We start from the raw sequence: 23,287 nt of genomic DNA, 5'->3' as shown, positions 1-23,287 counted from the left end.
TCAGACACTATATCTTTTTATTTGAAACAAAACTGTTACAACAATTTTCTAGCTCCCCTATGTTTTAAATATTATTCATATAGATATCAAGTTGAAAATATTATTTCGTTCATAAATATATGAATGAAAGACATGCCTGTCAAAATCAAATATTTTGAATACCGCGCGAATTCTTTCAGTTGCATATAATAATAATTTACATATCATTCCGATCAAGATTTGAACCGTAATTTAAACATGTAGGAAAAAAACAATCCGAAGCATATATCTCATATAAATAATAAAATATATGATGATACATCATGTATTTGAAATATCTTTTGTATTAGGAATATTCGAACAACAATTAGTACTAAAGAGTTCTAAGAACTGTTATAATATTTTTTAACTAAGTTGGTTTTTATAAGACAACCTCACGGATGGATCCTCTATAATTGATATATTTTTATTGATAAAATTTCTATACCAGTGATAATTGGAAACATATTTCAATCAAGTCACTACTGCTTATATATCGAAGCTAAAACTTTCAGTTTGGGATGCTGTTAATATACCAAGAAAAACCCCATATTACAAAATTAATGCCATTGTGCAATATTCAGCACATTTAAAATTTATATATAAAATTCAAGTATAATTTTTATGTAAAACTAAAATTATGCTAAATTTTAATATGGATGTTGAAATTACAAAAACTTGCGCGAGATTCTAAACTAGTTGAAAGTTGCACTTTGCCTCAAGGCAAGTTGCATGATCATCCCAAAGTGTGTAATAATTGACTTAATCAACCGAAATTGAAATGTAGATATTTAGATAAAATTTTCAACTGTTTATTCCGAAGTTCAAGTTTTCGATTTCCAATTGATATTTCACAAACACATTTAAAATATTATCTGTAATTATATTAATTATAGTGTACAGACATATGTTTGTATGTCCTAAAATTGAATCCCTTATTGCAAATTTTAATGAATTTATATAATTCAACCAATTTTCGTAGAACGTCGAGTGCTTGAACTTTATCGCCATAATGAAATTTATGAAAAACGTCGAAACATTTTTTTAAAAGAAACTTAATAAATTATTTTGTGTAATATTAAGCATCTGCTATAAAAAAATACTGGCACAATTACATAGATCATGAGCGTAGTCCTTGGTATTATTTTATCATTTAAATTAATAGTAATATATTTTTAAACAACTAGAACAGTTTTTTTTATCTTTTCGTAGGGTAAGTTATAGAAATCGCAAAAAATTTAAAATTACAAATTTTATATATCTTTACGTTTCAAAAGTTTCTGAACATTTTGGCATATCTCAGAAAAAATTGATGTACAAATTTTCGTCTACGATTTCGGGAACGCCGATCAACCGATTTAATAATTCAAAAAACATTCCATTCGTATTGATAAGGAGACGTGCTAATTAATTTTTGGCGAGAGCAGGCCTGGCCGTTCCGAAGATACGGGGCAAAAGTGCCAAAAACGATAACGCAGTTTTTAAGAGACATTTTATTTGTATTAACTAAACGAAGTACTGTTAGAAGGCAGGTCTAGCGGTTATAGAGTTTCAATAAAAAAAATCCATTTGGCGGTCAAAAATGTTCATTAGACATAGCACATCAAATTATCAGATATTTTATAGAGATTTTAATAATGTGTACACATTTTGTGTCAAGTTTTTTGGGTTCCGTACCCAGATTTTTATTGCAAAATTCACGTATATGGTTTAAACAAATATCCTCGAAATAATGGAATAACCAATTTGTATGATTGAAAAATCATTCGGTTCGTGTTCGATCGCATAGCGTTTTTGCAAAAATCAATTTTGCCGTTTCAAAAGAATGGAGCGCGAATGGAAGGTATAAAAATGGTCATGCAGTTTTTGAGAGAAGGGATCAACCGATTAGATTAATTCAAACTAGCTGTAAGTGGAATTCTGTCTTAAGGCAATTAAGGCATCGTGCCTCAAGGCAAATTGCTGAAACTTCCGTACCATTTTTTTTTTAAACGATTAACATTTTTGAAAAAATTTCGAAAAAATAAGATTTTTGAGAAACTATAAATTGGACCAATAATTACTTTTTTTTTGAAAAAAAAATTTTTTTTTAATTTTTTTTTTTTGAAAAAAAAAATGTTTTCTATATTTTGACATATTTTGGAAGATCTAAACTTTTTTTCAAAGCAATCGTACTGCTTTAACTGCATAAAGGCGAAATATCAAAGCCAGTAAGCGCCGCGTCGCCGTCTAACGCGTAAACATTGGTACGGAACCCATAGGACTGTAAACCAAATTCATACTTATTGTTAAAATATCTATAAAATATCTGATAATTTGATGTACATAAGTCTAATGATCATTTTTGACCACCAAATGGCATTTTTTTTTACTTTTTTCATTAGATCTCCGAAACCGCTAGACCTGCCCTTATAAAAATTTGATCGGTTTTTCACCTTCTCAATATAAGTAAAATATTTTTTGAATTATTAAAATCGGACGCTCCGTTCTCTTAAAAACTGAGTTACCGTTTTCGGCACTTTTTTGCCCCGTATCTTCGGAACGGCTAGACCTCCCTGCGCCAAAAACTAATCAGCACGTCTCCTTATCAATACGAATCGAATGTTCTTTGAATTATTCAAATCGGTTGATCCGTGTTCCCGAAATCGTCGACGAAAATTTGTATCCGGACATACATACACACACGTACATACATACATACATGCATACATACACACACACACACACACACACATACATCCATTTTTTCTAAGGTATGCCAAAATGTTCAGAAACCTTTGAAACGTAAAGATATATAAAAATTTTCATTTTCGATTTTTTTGCGATTACTATAACTTGCCCTACGGGAAGTTAAAAACATTTTGCTTAAGTAAACTGTGTGCAAAAAATGCATTCACAGAAAATTTAGTAATTTTGAAAATTTTTAGAATAAAAATTCAAAATTTTATTCAAATTTTGAAAAAAATTCTAAATTATCAAAAAATTTCAAAAAATCGAATTTATAAAAAATAAACAAATTTCTTGTAAACATAAAATAAGCAAATCGGATTTTTTATGTAAGCATAAAACTTCTTCTACTTCGGGAAGTTAAAAAAAAACTGTGAACGACAAATAATGATAAAATCAGAAAACTTGTCATTGCAATCAATCAATGAATGCAAAGTATTCTCATTACTAATACGATTTTGTTTAATCTGTCCATGATTAAGAATTCACAGCAGTGGACAAAGGTCTAATTGACTTCAATTATTCATGATTCCTCCAGAAGCAGGAAATGCTAGAATTGTTTCTCCATGACTAAACTGCAAAAAATCTTGATGCGTTTAGAAGTCTTCGTAAGAAGATTTGACATCGTAATAGCAGTATATGCTAATGATTACAGTTATATGTTCAGTTTCTCTTCCTTATTTGCACAAAATAATTACAGCAAAACGAAAATAGATTAATGTAATTGGTAATGACGATGATAATAATAAATTTTTTATATACTAGAATATGATAATTTTATTATTAACTAGTTGGTATTGGTATTTTGCCTTGAGGCAAGTTACATGAACTTCCCGATATGTGTAAATAATCGATTTAATCAATAAAAAATAAATTAATTTATAAGTGATTGAAAGTATTTCGAGTGGATTTATTACACATAATTGAAAACGAACGAATACGTTAACTAGGAGTATTTTCTGAAAGCAAATTTTCAAAAATCAATAATTATTATAATTGAACCAATTTCCGTTGGACTTCAATGCACATAGCATTGAGACCAAGTACTCTATCGTTATTCTAAATAAATCGTCTAACTTTAATTTTAACAAACGTCATAAAATCAACTCGTTTTTTTTAAATTTTGCTGAATTTTTACAATTGAACTTGTGGTATTTTTGAAATTTTATTTGCAGTGCTTCATGCTATTTCTTCGGTTTCAGATTTTTCTTTATCTATTTTGTCTGGGCTGTAAATGTTTGTAGAACGTATTTTACAACTAGGTATGCAAATTAGGAAAAAAACATTACTTTAAAAATGAGTCAATAAAGTAGTAACCAAAACCAAAAAACTAGAAATAACGAAAACAAGATAACCAGACACAAAAGATAGAGACGCAATTTTTTTCTTTTATTAATTTCATCATTAGTTTCTTAATTAATCAACAATTTGTTTAAATCATTTGTAAGATGTCGTATATTATGTGATTATATCATTATCAAATGCGGATATGTCACAATATATTCAAACATCCGCCGTTTAGATTTGCATAATATATCAAAGAAATTCTTGTCATTCAATAAAATTACGCAATAACTTTCTAAATTAGTCACAACAGTAATAAATTATTTGAAAATTAGGTAATTCGAACAAATTTTTTTATCAGAAAACTTGACACAATTTTAAAACGAAAACATAACATCACGGTACAGAATACATAGAATTAAATTAAATTCAGTAGTGAAAATAAATAATTCAAACTTCATAAAAATTGTTGATGAAATTTAAATTAAACTTATTTGGGATTGGTATTTTGCCTTGCGGCAAGTTACATGAACTTCAATATTTGTGTAAATAATAGATTTAATCCGAGATAGATAAATTCATTTATGAGTAGTTAAAAGTATTCAAAGTGGATTTATTACACATTATTGAAAATCGAACACGTCAACCCGGTCGGAGTATTTTTTAAACACAAATTTTCAAAAATCAATAAATCTTATAATTGAGCCAGTTTTTTGTAGGACTTTAATTGTTTAGTATATTCATTAAGACCAAGTACTCTATTGTTATACAAAATAAATCGTCTAATTTTAATTTTAACAAACGTCAAATTACTGATTTTTTCAAACTTTGATGAATTTTTAAAATTAAACTATTTGTCCTAAGACCGTAATATTTCAGTAAGTTCTATAAGACCATGATGTAAATCGCACAAAAAGTTCCATACAAATTGGCTTATTTTTTTCAACGGTTAATTACAAGAAAACGGCTCGGTAGATTTTCACCTAAAACTAATCAGTATCATTCCCAACTAATATATTTCGAACAGTTTTTGATTTTTTAAAATCGATTCGGTAGTATGAGCTTAAATGTAGACGAAAAGTTTAACACTTTTTTTCAAATTCCAAAGAAACGGCTCGGCCGATCGTCGCACAAAACTGACAAGCGATAGTCCTCATTGATACACATTAAATGGTTTTTAAATTTCTGAAATCGGTTCAGGCGTTTTTGAACAATCGTCGACGAAAGTCTAATTTTGACAAATGTCAAAAAGACCATACTAATTTTTGCAAACTTTGACGAATTTTTAAAGCTAAACGAATTGTCGTAGAGCCGTAAAATTTTAGTATGATCTAGAAGACTATCTACCGTCAAAAAAAATACTGCATTTTATACTGCACTATATAATCTTAAATTTTTTTAAAGAAAACTTTGAAGAACATTCGCAAAATTTTTGTAAATTTTTCTCTATAAAATATAATTTCACAAACAATTAACGGTCTTTCTTCAAAACTTCAGTTATCACAAATAATTAAATAATTTCATAAAATAAATATTTCCAATGTTTGTTTAGAATTTTATTATCATTACAACTAAAATTCAATCTTCAATTTCGATAATAAATAGTTTAGTGATTGCTAATCGATCTATGTGTTTATACTTATAATTTTGTTTGAATATTTTGAATTAATCATGCATTCATCATGATTAAATCATCTTTATGACAATTATCTCATTAAATAGTTAAACAGAACATTCATGTTTTGATTTAATTTATCTACTACTATTTGGAACTTTTGGCTCTAACAAAAACTAAAAATATTAACTAAATAGAACGAGAAAATTATAGTTTTAATTTACTAAAATTATTTCATAATCTATTTTTAGTCCAAAAATGTATTATTTAAAACCATTTTTTGAAAAAAAAATAGAAACTTATTTCACTACTAGTTTGTGTCGAGAGTCTTCTGCAGTTGATAATTTTAATTAACCTCATGAAAATATTTTTTTTGGACAAAATACTCCACAAAAAATTAATAATTATACTTGGATAAATTGATTGCAACTACAGATTTATTGAAATTTCATTCAAAATGTATTTTCATGTTTCAAGTTTATTGCATCGACAAAAGCGATAAACATTTAAAGATTTCTTTGAGAGAGAGAAATGCAAGAAATTGCAGTCCTGAAGGTTAAATCGACGTTCGATTGCAGCATATAAATTTTAATTTGCATTTAATAAAGATGGCTCAAAATAAATTATATTATCTAGTGGGTGCGATCAATCCATCAATAATGGAAATTTTTACCTTTATGTATTAATAATGAGGCATTTGTTGAATATTATTAACTTGCACAGGTTACATCAATCAGATACTTTGAATTCTACACTTCCCAGGCATTATCAAATCTAATATCATAATAAAAAAGGTAAGTGTATCCATCAATACGTAATGGAAATCTTTACCTTTAAGTATTAATTATGAAGCATTTGTTGATTATTATTAACTTGCATAGAATACATCAACTCAGACACTATTGGTTATTTTCATTCCTCGAATGTTTAATTACCTTACGGGAAGTTCCAGCAATTTGCCTTAAGGCACGATGCCATGCACCACTAGTTGTTTTATATGCATGCAGAAATATTGATACCCAGATAACAGGTAGATAGGGGGACTGGTAGACAGGTAAACCAGTAGCGAGACTAGTAGGTTGTTAGACATGTAGAAAAGTAGACAAGTAGGCAGGTCGACTGGTAGAAAAATCGTCTACTAGGCAGGTAGACATATCACATTAAAATCTAATCTTTATTGATAAATCGACTATTTACACATATCGGAAAGTTGGTGCAAGTTGCCTCAAAGCAAAATGCCACTTACACCTAGTTTACTCAATAAACTAAAAATAACAACCATTCTCAAACCATATTTTTCAAACAGTTTTTGAACTTTCAAAATTAACCCTTGATTTTTCAGAAAAAAATCACTTCTCTGGTTTATTATGAGAAAACGGCTCGGCCGATTGTTGCACAAAACTGAGTTCTTATCGAATTTAATCTAATGAGATATTTTTTAAGTCGTTTCAGCCGTTTTTGAGAAAACGTCGATTAAAAGTTAACTTTTGGCTCAATAGTCAAAATTTGATGTCAAACTATTCAGAATGACTTAAATCATTAAAATATCCTAAGCAAATAAATTTTTCAGAAAAACAAACTAATCTTAAAAATGTATTTGAAAATAAATGCAAAAATTGATTTGAGTAAATAAAACGGTTTCATTGATTAATGAAAATCTTTAGTAACTATTATAAAATTACTTACGTAATGAACATATACATAATAATTATTAATTTTCTCATTTTACTGTTTTTGTACCTTTCCTTATTATTCTATTATCGACTTTATTATTATAAACGATCAATTTCTCTAATAAAAAGTACAATAGAGTCAACTGTATTAAGAGAAATAGAAAGTGATCCGACAAAAGTATATTTAGTTCGTGACCTTTTTTGTGCATTAGTTGGTATAAAAGTCGTTTGTTATTTTTTATTGTTATTACATGTGCTTTAAAATACATTCTATCATAATTATAACTGAAAATACAAAACAGCGATAATAATGTTAGTTGACAATAAAATGTTTGAAAGAGTTGAAAAAGCAGTACTTTCATTTTTACATCATGTTTTCTCACATAATATGTAAGACGCAATCATTTTGCTTTACTTGTTATGAATATTATGAATTGAATTAAGACAATTTTTAAACAAATTTTAGTCAAAATTTTCCAGGAAAATATATGACAAATATAATTTTTTAGTTTTCAGAGTTGAGGAGACTAGACTATTGTTATGCCACTTTTTTATCAGCAATAATTTTGGTAACGGCCCATATCCTCAAAACGGTTGTGACAAGCATTAAAATAGATTTAAAAAACTATGAACACCTAAATGATTATTACGACTGTTTTGAAGTAAAACTTCTTTAGGCGCGACTAGGAAGCAAATCTGTGAAAATGCAATGGATGTTCGTCATTCGCTCTCGATGAAATCATTTCTATACGGGTCGATTGTGATTAGTCGTCGTGTCGAGTGAATAGATTTTTGTTGTAGTACAAATCTTAATTTAATAAAAAATCCTGAATCAGAAGAATATTTTACCCTGTCCCCCGTAAATAATTATATTAAAAATAATAAAACAAATGAAACTTTTATGCCGTGGACGAAACGTTGAAATAATTTCTATATTATTCGTAGTTTCCATAAATTTTTTGAATAATTAAAATGGAAAATATTTTTATAGGCAAGACAGATATTGCAGCTGCTCAAAGAATTAGATTGTTTATCCGTTTAATCTTCACCCAAAAAAGGACAATAAATACAAGTCACAACCATACCCACAAAATTTGTCACAACCGTACCCAACGTACACTATTGAACACAAATCATCAAATTATATTCATTAAAAAAAGTAGAGCAAATAAACTTACCTTTGGCTCTTTAAAAGCCATGTGGCCTACAGGCCACATTAATGTAAGGCGCTGACTCGATGCAACAATGGAAACTTGTACTTCATTTTTTTTTCTTTGAACCCTATTTCAAAATCAGTATAGTAGTAATGACGACAGTCACTACCGTACCTAATACTCTTATATACTAAAAAAAATTGTTTTTTCTGTTGTATTATTGAAGTGTGTAATTTATCCAGTTGTAGATAATGTTTCGTAATTCAAATATAAATTTGCCAAGCTTCAATAAAATATATAATATTCATTTTCTCTCATTACACAAAAAAGGGTTACCAAAGGGTTATAACTCTATTTTGGTCTTAAAATTATATATTGCCATTCATTATTACTGAATGTTTTTTGTATTTTAAAAACAGATTGTAATTGCATTTTGAGAAGTAAAAAAAATAATTTGTATTATTACGGGATAATAAAATTATTTTCTTCCAATTAAGTCGAAATCCTTGCCAATTCTAGAATATATAAATAAAACTAGTTGGGTGTAAGGCATCGTGCCTTAAGGCAAAATGCTGGAACTTCCCATATCGTAACGAAATGTTTGAGGAATACTGAATGTTTTGAAATAGATTATTATTGTAACATTGTCTAATATTTATTAGAACTATATAAACTGAATTGCAAAGTTGAAATTATTTGTTCAAAGTATATTAAAACTTTAGTCAGAATTAAAAATAAAATCTGAATTATTCTTGATATACAAACAAATTTTTTCTTGAAAAAAAAAAGAAAAAAAAAGTCGAAACAAAAATTTTTTTTTCCAAATTCAATTATTTTGTTAAGACAAGTAAAAATTCTTTGAATCATTTAAATCGGTTGCTTAGTTCTCTCAAAAACTGCCATTTTTTGCACATTTAGCTCCGAAATGGCTGGGCCAACTTTGCCCAAAATCTGATAAACGCTTCTCCCAATCATTACTAATTGAATGTTTCTTAGTACATTCAAATCGGATGCTCCGTTTTCTCAAAAACTCGATTTCTATTTTCTGCACACTTTGCCTTTTTTTCTCCGTAACTGCTGGACCTGCCGTTGCCAAAATCTAAGCAGCTCATCTCCCTATCAATAGGAATCGAATATTTTTTGAACCATTCCAATCGACTGGAAATTTGTATCTATACATACACACACACACATATCAATTTTTTCTGAAGTATGCCAAGATGTTCAGAAACCTTCAAAACGTCGAGAAATGTAAAAATTTTCAATTTCGATTTTTGGCCCATTACAATAACTTACCCTACGGGAAGTTAATAAACTTTATCTATAACTGGTTTCCGATTGAAAATAGTTACTTTGAAATTAAATATAATTAGAATTGAATTGAATTTCAATAAAAATTAAAAGTAAGAAGAAAGAAAGAAAAGATTAGAATTGGAGATTAGAAATAATTTGGGTTGAATTAGAATAAGAAATTAGAAGTAAGAAGAAAAAGCAAGATTAGAATTTGGAAGTATCGGATTCAGAAGAAAAAATGAAGAATGAAGAAATCAGTTGCGAAGAAGTTAAAGATTAGATAATAATAAGATTTAAATAAAAAGATAGATGAATAGTATAGAATACTCGTATGTAGGCAAGATAGTGTAGAATATATAAAGATGATGTAGAATATAAAAATGAAATGTTCTAAGTAATAAGGCTAAGTAAGCGAGACTAATGAAAATTACAAAAAACAATCTGGTATATCATTAAATGTTTGATTAGTTATAAATTGATTTGATTAGTTATAAATAATATTATCTTATCTTCTGATATTTTATAATGCATTTAGATCACATAATTTTTATGAGTTATTTACTATTTTGGATTATGTATTAGCATCATAAAAAGATAATTATGATGTAGATAAAATTTATCATTACTGACAGTCTAAAGAAAAATTAACTTGTTGGTATTTGCTACTATATTTAAGTAAAAAGATGGCATTTTTAAATTAAAAAGTTTGTAAACTTCTGTTGCACTCTAATTTTGGATAGGAAATCTTCATACTGTCAAATATATGTACTCGATATTTTTGTTTTTCTATTTTCTTTATGTATTGTAGTTCAAACTTAAACTTTTTGCATTGCAAAAATATGTACATCATATATTTAAAATTCTTCTGTACGGTATGTATAATTTAATACTTCTCTTAAACGGTTATTCTAATTTTGATAATTCTTTTTAGATTTTGTCAAAGAAAGTTTTAAGATTTAATGAACGATAAAACTATGTTATTATTATAGAATTAAATGACAAGAATTACAAAAAACACTTATCATTATTTGACATTGAAAACATTTGAACTGACATCTGCTAGAAATGTCGAATCACTTGAAACTTGAATTTAGCTGAAATTATGAGCCTAGATAATATTAGAATATAATATACAAGAAAAATGTGATGTCTACTTTATTATTGACGAAAAGCAGCTGAGATGTACCAGAAATTAAAATAATATAAGATAGAGACAACAGTATATGTTTGGTAGATGAAATTATATAAATCAGTTTAATAATAATAAGTCCAAAATTGCATATACATACTTTTTAAATCTTATGCATGTCGCATTTTGGTTTACTTTACTAAATTTACTTACACAAAAAACTACTTATGAATAAACATCAAAAACCTTTCATTCAAAATATTGTAAAAAAACTCTTCTTCTAAAATATTGTAAAAAGTGGACAAGATTTAAAATTAGGAAATTTAATTAATTTCTAACAGATCTACTCTAATATAAAAATATACTCCAATATAAAAAATATAAAAATTTGATAACAGTTCTTTTGCGAAATTATCACTATATGTTACTTTTCGTAAATTTTATTAAAATTATTTATGATAGAAAAACAGTTAACTATAAAAAAGACATTTTTTCTTGTTATAAAATATATATTTCTTAATATAAATCTTAACATATATAAAATTATAGTTAAAAAATCGAACTTACATAATATAAAACTATTTCCGCGTATACATTTCTAAAAAAAGTTTTATTCCAGATTCAAAAAACATCTTAATAAATAATTAAACACCATTTCATCATTTAGAATTATCCAAAAATATTTGAATCTGGAATAAAAGTTTCTCGTTTTTCAACTTGAATTTTGATAAGACCGTGTTCTGTTTTAAATAAAATAAATTAAATAAAAATAGTGAAATACTTTGGCCACCTTAGTTATTTTCGGAAATGTTAAGTAATATATGGTTAAATTAATTAACACAAATTTGTTAATTGAATTTGTTGCAGTGTAAATATATTTATTTACTAATAAAAAGACGACTGATGCGTAAATTATATCACATTCTAGAGAATGTTTCTAATTACAATTTCAAACAGAATCTAATGACATTATGAAATTTATTTGGCTTTTTTATATAAAAAATATGGATATTGGAAAAAATATATAATAGCTGTATTATAATGATAATACCTTCATGATATTCTATAAATTAATAATAAACTTTGAATTATTATTTGTTTTAATTATTTTGATAACTTTTTAATTATCATTGATTGTTTATTATTTAGAATTACACTGGCTACTTCTACTATTGTCAATTTATTTGTCATATGGATTCTAATTATATTATCTTTAAATTTAATTAATAAATTTAATTAAGTTAATAAAAGTATATTTTGATGTTGCATTTTTATAATTGTAGTTCCACAAAAAGTGCATATGGCAAATTAATTTGTTAATTTTAAAACCAATAATTAGTGATCAATTGAAATAAAATTAAATTATTATATACTCACAAAAAAAATAGTGTTCAAAAATATTTTGTTAATAATTTTACTTAATGTTTACTTAGCGAATAAAGTTCCAGTGTTTTTGTGATTTTTTTCACATTATCTAGTTTTTTGCAAAATTGATATCGGTGTAAAAATTAAAATTAAAAGTCTGTGCTAAAATTATCATTATACTTTGTTGAAATGTCTAAAAAAATTGATACATATTCAACAATAAAACTATCTATGTTCTATAACTATAAACTCATACTATGTTCTTAAAAAATTCTATGTTCATCTATTTTATGGCCTCTAAGTTTTCATTAATTTATATAAAATATATTAATAATTTGATTTTTAAAACGATTAAAGTGCATATATGACTATCAAATTTGTACTCGTCAATGTCATAAAATGTGCTAAATTTGTTAATTTTAGTCATTTTTATTTGATTAATTTTTTATATTATTCAAAAATTTTGATTTACCAAAATGATGAAAATATTAGTTACTACTATTATTGCTTTATTTTTAATTTGTCTCTATTTTTATTCAAAAAATATATATAGTAGAGTGATGAGAAATTATTGCTGTCAATTGTTATTCTACAGACTTCAAATTAATCAAAAGTATAAAATGATAAAAATATGTATTATTAAAAAACTATGAAAAAAATTAAAGTAATAAAATTATAGTGGATTCAGAAGAAGAAACAAATATTATAGAAATTAAAAAAAGTACCAAATATTATAAGAATAATTATTAGTTTATAAGTTACTGGACAAAAGACGCACCACATTACTAATTTTGTCTTCATTTATATAAAAAAAACCACAAAAACAATTACTCTAAATTAAAAATTTTATATTGAAAATTATATAATTAATTTTGTTGAATTGCTGTCATTAAATCTTTACTATCATTTTCTTCAAGTAGCGAGTAGCCAGGCAGACTTTTTTTCTGGCAATAAAAAATTAAGGAAGAAACAAAACGTATCACATTTACCATAAAACTTATGAGCATGTTTTGCCCAAATTCTGTTGATCTACAAATCATATTTATTGTATGATAATTTAGAGGTAATGTGACACCTACACAAATAGTTTGGTGGGTAGAAAATTATATGAGTAGTAAATTAAAATATTATTCAAACATATTAATCGAAATAAATGCTTAGGTAAGATTGTCAAATTTTTGCACAAATCATGGAACATATCACTTAAGCATCAAACAGATTAATTGCTCTACAAGTTCTTAGATCATTTCACTTCAATTATGAGAATTAGGTAAAGGATTTACGAGATTATAACGAAATGATGAACAGAACACGTCTCAATATAAAATTTAAGTCAAGTACATAATAATAAAATAACACACGCCATTGACCTGAAAATAATATTGCAAAGAATATTCCAGTCAACCGGTTGACACGCACTCGCACTTAAACAACTTGCATCTCGAAAATATATCCGCGTAACATAACATAATGATAATATCCTCAACTGCCCGTTTGGCATTAGACACAAATATGCACACCTCCATGCAGACATTTATTTTGCAACAAACACTATACAACACTCAACTCACTGACACACAAATACGAACAATCAACAATGTCTAGTAATATTAACTCAGTGCCAGCAACGGTTCCGTCGCTATTTCCTTCCGTTTGTCATCATCAGACTTCCCTGACTTCTTCCGCGATTTAGTTTCCAAAGCCAATTTGCGTTTACCTAACGACAACTTTTTCTTCGGCGTTTCCTCGTCCAAACTGGCCAATTGTTCTATGATGTTTTTAGGACTGTGGTTTTCTTGGTTTTGAGTGACACTTCCAGGATTTGCGTAAAGCACTACATACTGCGAATAGGCGGCATCAGCCGGCGCGTTGAAGTCAGCAAAATCCCTGAAGTTTGCAAACTGTTCATCATGCCTAAATCCGCCATAGTATCCATCTAGATAAGGACCACTGTGTCCGTTGCTACTGGGTGAGTAGAAGGATCCATACAAATCAGGTCGGGAAGCGTACTGTTTGTCGTCATCTTGGTAAAATGTACCACCACGTAAAACTCCTAAATCTCCTGATCCTAATATACTGTTTACAGCTGGTGATCCTTCAGAGGTCCCACGAAGTCCTCTCGTGTACGCACTCAAAAAAGGCCTGGAGTGCCCTTGTATCGTTATAGGACCATCTCTATATATCGAAGGAAAAAAATTTTGAGCTTCGGCTTCCTGATCTATCACCACAGGATTCGAATACACTGCACAGACAATCGTTGCTGAGACTAGAAGCGACAATTGCAAATTCCACATTTTCACTGATACTTTTGCAAAATAATAACAATATTATTGTTATGTAAAGATATACGATATGAACCGTGCGATGAATGATTATAGTCTGATGGCAAAGACGTTGCATTTTGCTTTCTATTTTCAAAGGCGACTCCCCACCTTTTCACTACAGTGGATTGAACGGACCAAGTATGAATGTCTACCACCGGTAATAAGAACAATAGAACGCAACAACAGGCGGAAGGCGAATTATTATATTCGGCGTATAATGTACTATATAAACAACATAATAGGTATTATATATATATATATATATATATATATACTAATATATAACTATAATAATGAATTCATATTATAGTATTTATATTATTTCAAACAATTTATTTACTGGCGGTTTACTACTGAATACTACTAGAACCCTACTGAATGTTTTATTTTTTTATTGTTTTATTATTTTTTTAAGGCCGATTGAAATTGATAAAGGGAAGAAAAAAAAAATTATTGTCGTGATATAAACAGAAAACTAGTTGTGTATGGCATCGTGCCTTAAGGCAAATTGCTGAAACTTCCCGTATCCCAAATTAAATTTAAAACAAAAATTTAACTGGTATTTAGCCTTGAGGCAAGTTACATGAACTTCCCGATATGTCTAAATAATCGATTTAATCAACAATAAAAAAATTAATTTATGAGTGATTAAAAGTATTTTGAGTGGATTTATTACACATCATTGAAAACGAACGGACACTCTATACCATGTAAATCATCTAATTTCATTTTAACAAACGTCAAAAAAACTACTCATTTTCTCAAACTTTGATGAATTTTTAAAATTAAACTACTTGTCGTAAAACCGTAATATTACAGTAAGTTCATATGACCATGATATATATCGCTAAAAAAAATTCCATAAAAATCGGCTTAAATTTCTTTTTCAAGGGTTAATTACAAGAAAACGGCTCGGTAGATTTTCATCTAAAACTAATCAGCATCAATCCCAACCAATATCTTGGCTTTTAAATTTTTGAAATCGGCTCAGGCGTTTTTGAGAAAACGTTCATGAAAGGAAAGGAAATTTGACAAATGCCATAAAAACGATACCAATTTTTGCAAACTTTGACGAATTTTCAAAGTTAAACCAATTGTCGTAGGGCCGTAATATTTTAGTATAATCTAGAAGACTATAGTATCTGCCGTCAAAGAAATAATAATAAAAATCGTCAAAAAAAAATTTTTTTAACACTTTATTACAAGAAAACGGCTCGCCCGATCTTTACCAAAAACTAATCAGCACAATCAATATCTTTCGAACGGTTTTTGAATTTTCATAATCGGTTCAGAATTGTGGGCTAAAACGTACACGAAAATTTTTCACTTTTCTGCTATTTATAAAGAAACGACTCGGCCGATCGTCGCACAAAACTGACAAACGATATTCCTCGTCGAGATACATCGAACCGCTTTTAAATTTTTGAAATTGGCCCAGCAGTTTTCGAGAAAACGTCGATTTACGGCAAAAAATCTGTTCACATACACACACACACACATACTTTTTCCAAATTTGGTCTCATTCGATTCAGAATGGCTTGAAACGTCGAAAAAACATTCGGGAAGTTAAAAAAGATTTTTTTGAAAACTTTAAAAAATTTCAAGTTCTTGAAAAAAATTGACTTTTTGAAGAAAAAGACTTTTTGAGAAAAAATTAGTTTTTTTATATTTCAAAATATTTCGGATTTTTTTTTTTTTATTTTTTTTTTATTAACTCTTTTATTTACAACTGTCCAGTATAGGACATTCAGTAAATTTAATGGATTTACAATAGTCCGCCGAAAAAGTACATTGTATACTACTTTGACTTGTTGGAAAAAATAACTCAGTTCATTTCGGAAATAATAAACCTTTTTTCAAAGCAATCGCGCTGTATAGAGTCAAAATTTTGAAGCGCGTAAGCGCCGCGTTGCAGACCAACGGTCAAACGATGTTACGGAACCCATAGAAATGTAAACAAAATTTATACGTATTTTAATAGTCAACGAATAGGGTCTTTATAAAGAAGACAGACGCTTTAACCACTTAAGGGTCACGCACTAAATAAGCCAAGGAGCCGGTGTTAAGTAATTCGTTACCCTAAATTTTGATATTCTATGTTAAGACAAAGATATATATAGTTAAATTAAACAAAGGTATATAACTAAAACTATCACTAAAACATAACTAACTAAACTAACTAACTAAAATAATAATAAAGGTATATAACTAAAACTAAAAAATTTAAGACAGTACCAAATGCAGGTAAACTGTTATCAGATTAATAATAAATGTTGTAGCTTTGCAAGGATTGTTTTAACCCTCCGTCGGTCGGCGTGGTCTGGCCAGACTTTTTTCAACTTCAATTAAAAAAAAATACTTCTAGTAATCCTATCGACTTGAAATTTCTTGACTTTTCCTAAAATTTCATTAGCTGTCGATCAATGCAAAAATCAGGACGAAAAAATGTACAGAAGGATAATTATAAGGATATTAACTTTTTTATACTTCGAACGGTCGGAAAGGTCTGTCTAGACCACCCATACATTTTGTATGAAATATACGCTTTTTGATATATGTAAACCAGTATTTTGTCTTTTTTCATGGTATTTTCTATTCAAACTGCGTTGTATATATTCTTTGCTATGTGTTGTAGCATGAATGTTAGTATTTTCATGACGAGAGTTTTCTGAAAACATACCAAACTTATTGAAAATCGCAAACACTGAAAATCGGATGAGTAATGCACACATTATCAACAATTTTTCTACCCGTACTGCGTTCGAAATTTTTTTTGGCAAACCTGTAGTGAAATTATATTTTCACTTTGAGTTTTACAACTCATTTCAAAGGCGACGCACCTCATTTCGTTTTCATTTGAATTTCACATTCATTTCAAAGGCGCCGAAAAAGAATAAATAATGTTTTTCATTGATATAAAACAGAAAAATTAATAAAAAAAGCAACGATTTTTTTATATTTCTTGATTTTTTTTATATAATATAATATGTAATATTTTTATTATAAGCAAGCTCAACACATGCAAAAGACGGTAAGAAAAAGAAAAAATCAAAACTATAAATATTTACTACTAATAATCTTTAATATATAAGACACCAAAAACTCATTTATCCCATATAAATGCATGTGAAATGAATGGTGGTTCAGCCAGACCTTTCCGACCGTTCGGAGGTAAAAAAATATCCGACCGACGGAGGGTTAAATATGAAAAGGGAAAAACATCATAATACACGAGTGAAGGATGAATTTTTATTACACTGATATTTGAGAGTTTATTACCGGGACAGCGCGTACGCAGTCCCGACTACCAAAAATTGCGCGCCCGAGTTATCCACATTAGGGACAATCGCAGGGGTCATCCCAACCGAGGTGCAATGGAGGGGCCTCGCCCTGGGGGAACCGCCTTCAGGATCACGGTAGCCCCCACGCCAGGTAAGTATGCCTAAGGGTCTTGAACGGTGATCTAAGCAATAACCCTTCTATATTTTGCGGTGTTTGAACATAGAGAAATTCTCTATAGCGCCATCTAGTGGTATGCATTCAGCGCCAAAACGTCTCTATTTATTTTATCATATTCACATATAGAATCATATTGAAATTTTAATTATATACGTGACGTATATTTCAAACGTATCGTTTCAATAAATTGTCTATTTCCTATTGTATTTGAAAAATATAATTATTAAAAATGATATTTAAAAAAAAGCGCAATAGAATTATATAAAAGGCTGCGGCGAGATTCGAACTCGCGATCTCCTGTTTACTAGACAGGCGCTTTAACCAACTAAGCCACGGCGACACGAGCCACTTCAAATATTACTGAATGTAACTATTTATTGCCAATTTAATTGGAGGCGAATTGGAAGAATACCTTAGGCAAAATAGCGCAATTCAACTTTCTGGAATGTATCCACAAAATTCGTATGAAGTTATTGATATCGTAAATTTCGAAATTCATTTGGTACACTTATGTTTATAAATTTGGTATTTTATAGAAAAATAAATTTATAGAAATAGAAGTATTTTATAGATAAGTTGATTCAAGTATTAATGCTTGTGTAGCACATAATATGTGTCCAACTAAAAATGTATAAATTTAATTATTTGTATCGTAAAAACTATTAAAAACAGTATATTAAATTTGAAGTGAAGAGCTAGGTACCCTTGAAACAACAAGGTTTCGAGTTCAAAACCAGTGTTTTGAGCAACCTGTCATAAAGCAGTTGTGATATTTATTATCACTTAAACATGCAGATAAACACAGAAATATGCTTTGAAAATTTTTAAGTTTTTGAAAAAAATTGACTTTTTTGAAGAAAAAGACTTTTTGAAAAAAAATAGTTTTTTTATATTTCAAAATTTTTTGGAAGTAATGAACTTTTTTCAAAGCAATCGCGCTGTATAGAAACAAAATATCGAAGCGCGTAAGCGCCGTGTCGCAGACTAACGGTCAAACGATGTTACGGAACCCATAGAAATCTCCATAAAATATTTGATAATTTAGTGTGCTTATGTCTAATGATCATTTTTGACCGCCAAATGATATTTTTTTTTTACTTTTTTTACTAGATCTCCGAAACCGGTAGACATGGCCACCCAAAAATTTCATGAACTCGTTCGTCACCATGTCAATACAAGTAAAATGTCTATGAATTATAGATAACTGATATTAATTAAAATCGGGCGCTCAGTTCTCTTAAAATCTGTGTTACCGTTTTTGGCACTTTTTGTCCCATATCTTCGAAACGGCTAGACCTGCCTCTGCCAAAAACTTATCGGCACGTCTGCTTATATATAGAAATCGATTGTTTTTAGAATAATTGAAATCGGTTGAACCGTGTTCCCGAAATCGTCGACGAAAATTTGTATCTAAACACATACATACATTTTATCTAAGGCATGCCAAGATGTTCAGAAACATCTAAAATGTAAAGATATATAAACATTTTCATTTTCGATTTGTATGCGATTACTATAACTTACACTACGAGAAGCTAGCTAATCGTAAGTTGAAAGTGGCATTTTGCCGTAAGGCAAGTGGCAAAAACATCCCGATAGGTGTAATAATTGACTTAAGAAACCAAATTTTTTTTTTTTTTTTTTTAATTTTTATTTTCAATAGCAATCAGAATACATGACTATTCTATGAGCTATTTGGCTTATGTCATTCACTCACACACATACACACACACTTGCAAACACACATATAAATTTATCGGATCAATATTACAATCATATTCAGAGAATCACTTCAATAAATGATTCAATTATTCTGTTTATATAAGGTTGTGGTAGTTCTATGGTTCCTCCATATTATCTTCGGGCAGCTTCTTCTTCAGTCTTCTTGAAGTGAACTTGAACCAAAATTAAGATTAAGTTTTTTAGATAACATTTTTAACAGTTTATTTCTCGAACTCAATCATAATATCTGTAATTACATTAATTAAATTGCACAGACACGTGTGCTTATATGTCCTAAAATTGTAGCTAATTTTTCCAAAATTGATTGATATAATTCAATCAATTTTCGTAGGACTGTTAAGTGCATGAACTTATTGCCATGTTAAAATTTATGAAAAACCTATTAAAATGTTTTGTGAAATAAGCATCTGCTATAAGAAAATACTGTCGCGATTACGAAAATCTTGTACGTAGTTCTAGATATTATTTAATGATTTAAATGAATGGTAACATTTCTTACAAAACTAGAGAAGTTTTGTAGACTGTTAATTTACGTTTTTTGCTAATTCCAAACCCATTTCCCATTGACTTCATTGACTTTTGACACAAATGTTGACAATAATATTTTTCCAAATTTTGATGAATTTTTAAAATTAAACTACGTGTCGTAAGCCGTAATATTTCAGTATGTTCTATAAGACCATGATATCTTCTGTCAAAAAAAATTTGATAAAAATCGGCAAAAAATTGTTTCAACAGTTGTTAATTACAAGAAAATGGCTCAGTCTAACTTTATCCAATCGTAATATTTTAGTATGATATAGAAGACCATGATTAGACCATCGTTAAATTTTTTTTCTACTTTCAATTACAAGAAATTATGCCAGAGAATCTTTTACAATACACTAATCAGCACGATACAAAATAGATTCAGAATTGCGGGCTGAAACGTGAATAACTTCAGAAACGTTTTAAAATGACATGCTTGTCATCTTGTCAAGATTTTTATATATTCTACTTCTTCAATCAGCTTATTAATTCTACTTATCTAATATTTTATACAATAGAAAATTCTCAATGGATATTCATTTAGTGTTCAAAGTGTTTTTTCAGTAATGGTTTATTCAGCCTTAATAGACAAAAACAAAACCTCAAATATTGTTATCTTGTTGAATGGTTTAGTATATTTCAATTATAACTAATTAGAAATGTAATTGATATAAATGAGGTTTGGTAAACCAAACAATCATTTCGTTCATTCGAAATGAAATTCACTTATTTTACAGCATATTTAATGTCTCAATCTCTATTGACATAGATCCACGAAGTCGATAAAAAAAACTTAACCTCGTGAAATTACAGTTTTGCATAAGTCGAAGTCTCCTGAGAAATCACTGTATAAAACATTACAGATATCTTTATTAGTAATATTTTGACGATCGTTCGAGCCTTTTCTTCAAAATTGGCAGATAAATGCAAAACTATTCATAAGCATTATGAATGAATTTGTAAATCCAAAAACCAGTTCCAGAGTACCAAATAGTTCGAACCGTTTCTTCGTAATTAATTTTCGAAAAGATTAACTAATTGAACAGTAATACAGTTGAAACACACTTTTAAAACAATAATAATCTAAAAAATATATTTAATTTAAAAAATATTAGTTTAAAGATTATTTTCACACACATTTAAAACATTAATAATCTATAAAAATTATAATTAATTAAAAAAAAATATTAGTTTTGAAAAACGGGCCGGGCCTTCTGGGACATACAGAAAAACTAACAAAGTAAGAAAATACTTTTATTATGAATTTTCAAACATTGCTGTTTATCTCCTCATAGTAATGTCATAAGAATTAAGGTAATGACTAGGGTATATACAAAAAACGACATTTTAGAAAACCGGTTTTCGAATATTAATTTCACTAAAAAACCGGTTTTAACCGGTTTTCGAATATTATATATAGAAAATAAATTTTTGCTCGAATATTCTGTAATTCATCCACAAAATTAGTGTAATTTAGAGCAGAATTTGACTGAATTTATTTATTTTTCAATTTTATAGATAATAAACAAAATTATTTTAATTTTAATTAGTAAAACTAAAAATTAATAGTTTATCTTGACTAAATAACTTTGAAAATAATTATTCGTTATTCATGCTTTTTTAAATAAAACATTTTTAAATAAAAAAAATTAATTAAATTAAAAAATAAAAGTAAAAAAATATTAGGTACATGTTGATATATACTTGATAATATCAATTTTAGTTTTAAAAACAATTAAGTTAAACTCGGGTATTGTCTGTTCCGAGAAATTTTATTTAATTAATTTTAAACATTATAATTGTTTTTTGTTTAATAAAATATGATTTCAAACTGAGAACGTCTATCCAATTGCTACTTAGATGTGTCCTTTGTTTACTCACGAAATTTCCTGAAATAGAAAATACTCTCGTACTAGCGACCAAATTATGCTTAATTATTTTTAAAGCCTGATATAATAATTATAAGTTTTTTGTTCTTTAATTTGTGGCTTCTAAGGTTTAAAACTCTTTTTTTAAGTTTGAGTAGTGGAAGTTACTTCTTCAAGAAGAAGTCACACTGATTTAAATTAATATTACACTGGTATAAAAATCTAAATTAATATATACAAAACATTTCTGGGAACCATTGCAGACTTATAAGAGATAAAATGCTATTGAACCGATATGATTTCAAGAATCAAAACGCTTTCATCTATCTTTTATATTTGGCTATATTTGTCATTTTCTATTTATACTGTGAAAACCGACTTTTTTCACTAAAAAACTGGTTTTCGAATCCCATAATTTTGCCAAAAAAAACGGTTTTTGATGACTGATTATAAATCTTACTTCCCCCTACTTTCAAATATTGTTGTTAATTAATTCTAAACTTTACTATGTTTTTAGATATCGGTGTTGGACCTTTTTACCATATTCTCTTTTCTATACCGTATTTTATATCGTAACATCGCAGACATTCTTTAATAATTGTTTGAGTAAATTTGATGCGGAATGCAAATTTCAAAAGTACCGCGTAAAATTACTTAATGCGGTTAATAGATGTGGTTTCCTAAATTCAGTTTTATGCTTGAATTATTATATTCACTATTCACTAGACATGAAGCAACAAATTTTACACACCGATTTGCTTCTGTAAAAGTAATACGATCGACAAGATATTGCAACAATGTTTTAAGATCAATTTTGTTTTGCACTTATTTTGCAAGTAATTTATTAAGGTAGAGGAGAACTGGGTTAATGGAAATAAAGACACATGTTTTCTAAGCTAAATTTTAGAAAATAAATTATTAACTTCCCGCAGGGTAAGTTATAGTAATGGGCCGAAAATTGAAAATGAATTTTTTTGCATATCTTCACGTTTCATGGGTTTCTGAACATTTTGGGATACCTCAGAAAAAATGAATATGTGTGGGTCCGCATTAATTTGTTCACGTTTTCGGGCGCACAGATTAACCGATTTGAATGGTTCAAGTTTA

At 28.2% G+C, this 23,287-nt stretch overlaps 2 protein-coding genes and 1 non-coding gene across 3 annotated transcripts in view; all 3 read right to left on the bottom strand.

The window, feature by feature from the left end:
* The window catches only part of LOC113389272 (zinc finger protein 708-like), a 117,089-nt gene that overhangs the window by 78,206 nt on the left and 15,596 nt on the right, over positions 1-23,287 (bottom strand). The gene's annotated exons all lie outside the window — the stretch shown is intronic.
* LOC113389123 lies at positions 13,537-14,630 on the bottom strand. The gene has a single exon (XM_026626175.1). It carries the CDS (start codon positions 14,550-14,552, stop codon positions 13,869-13,871), a length of 684 nt encoding a protein of 227 aa, XP_026481960.1. The 5' UTR covers positions 14,553-14,630; the 3' UTR covers positions 13,537-13,868.
* On the bottom strand, positions 17,861-18,022 carry LOC113389847. Its single transcript, XR_003368275.1, has one exon. It is a non-coding gene; the product is annotated as a U1 spliceosomal RNA (small nuclear RNA).

The sequence above is a fragment of the Ctenocephalides felis genome, unplaced genomic scaffold (assembly GCF_003426905.1).
Source record: "Ctenocephalides felis isolate EL2017-DRISC unplaced genomic scaffold, ASM342690v1 CF-g0.4_SCAFFOLD_03573, whole genome shotgun sequence".
In the NCBI taxonomy this organism is placed as follows: domain Eukaryota; kingdom Metazoa; phylum Arthropoda; class Insecta; order Siphonaptera; family Pulicidae; genus Ctenocephalides; species Ctenocephalides felis.
Note: the sequence above shows the minus strand (reverse complement) of the source record. Positions and strands in the feature narration are given on the sequence as shown.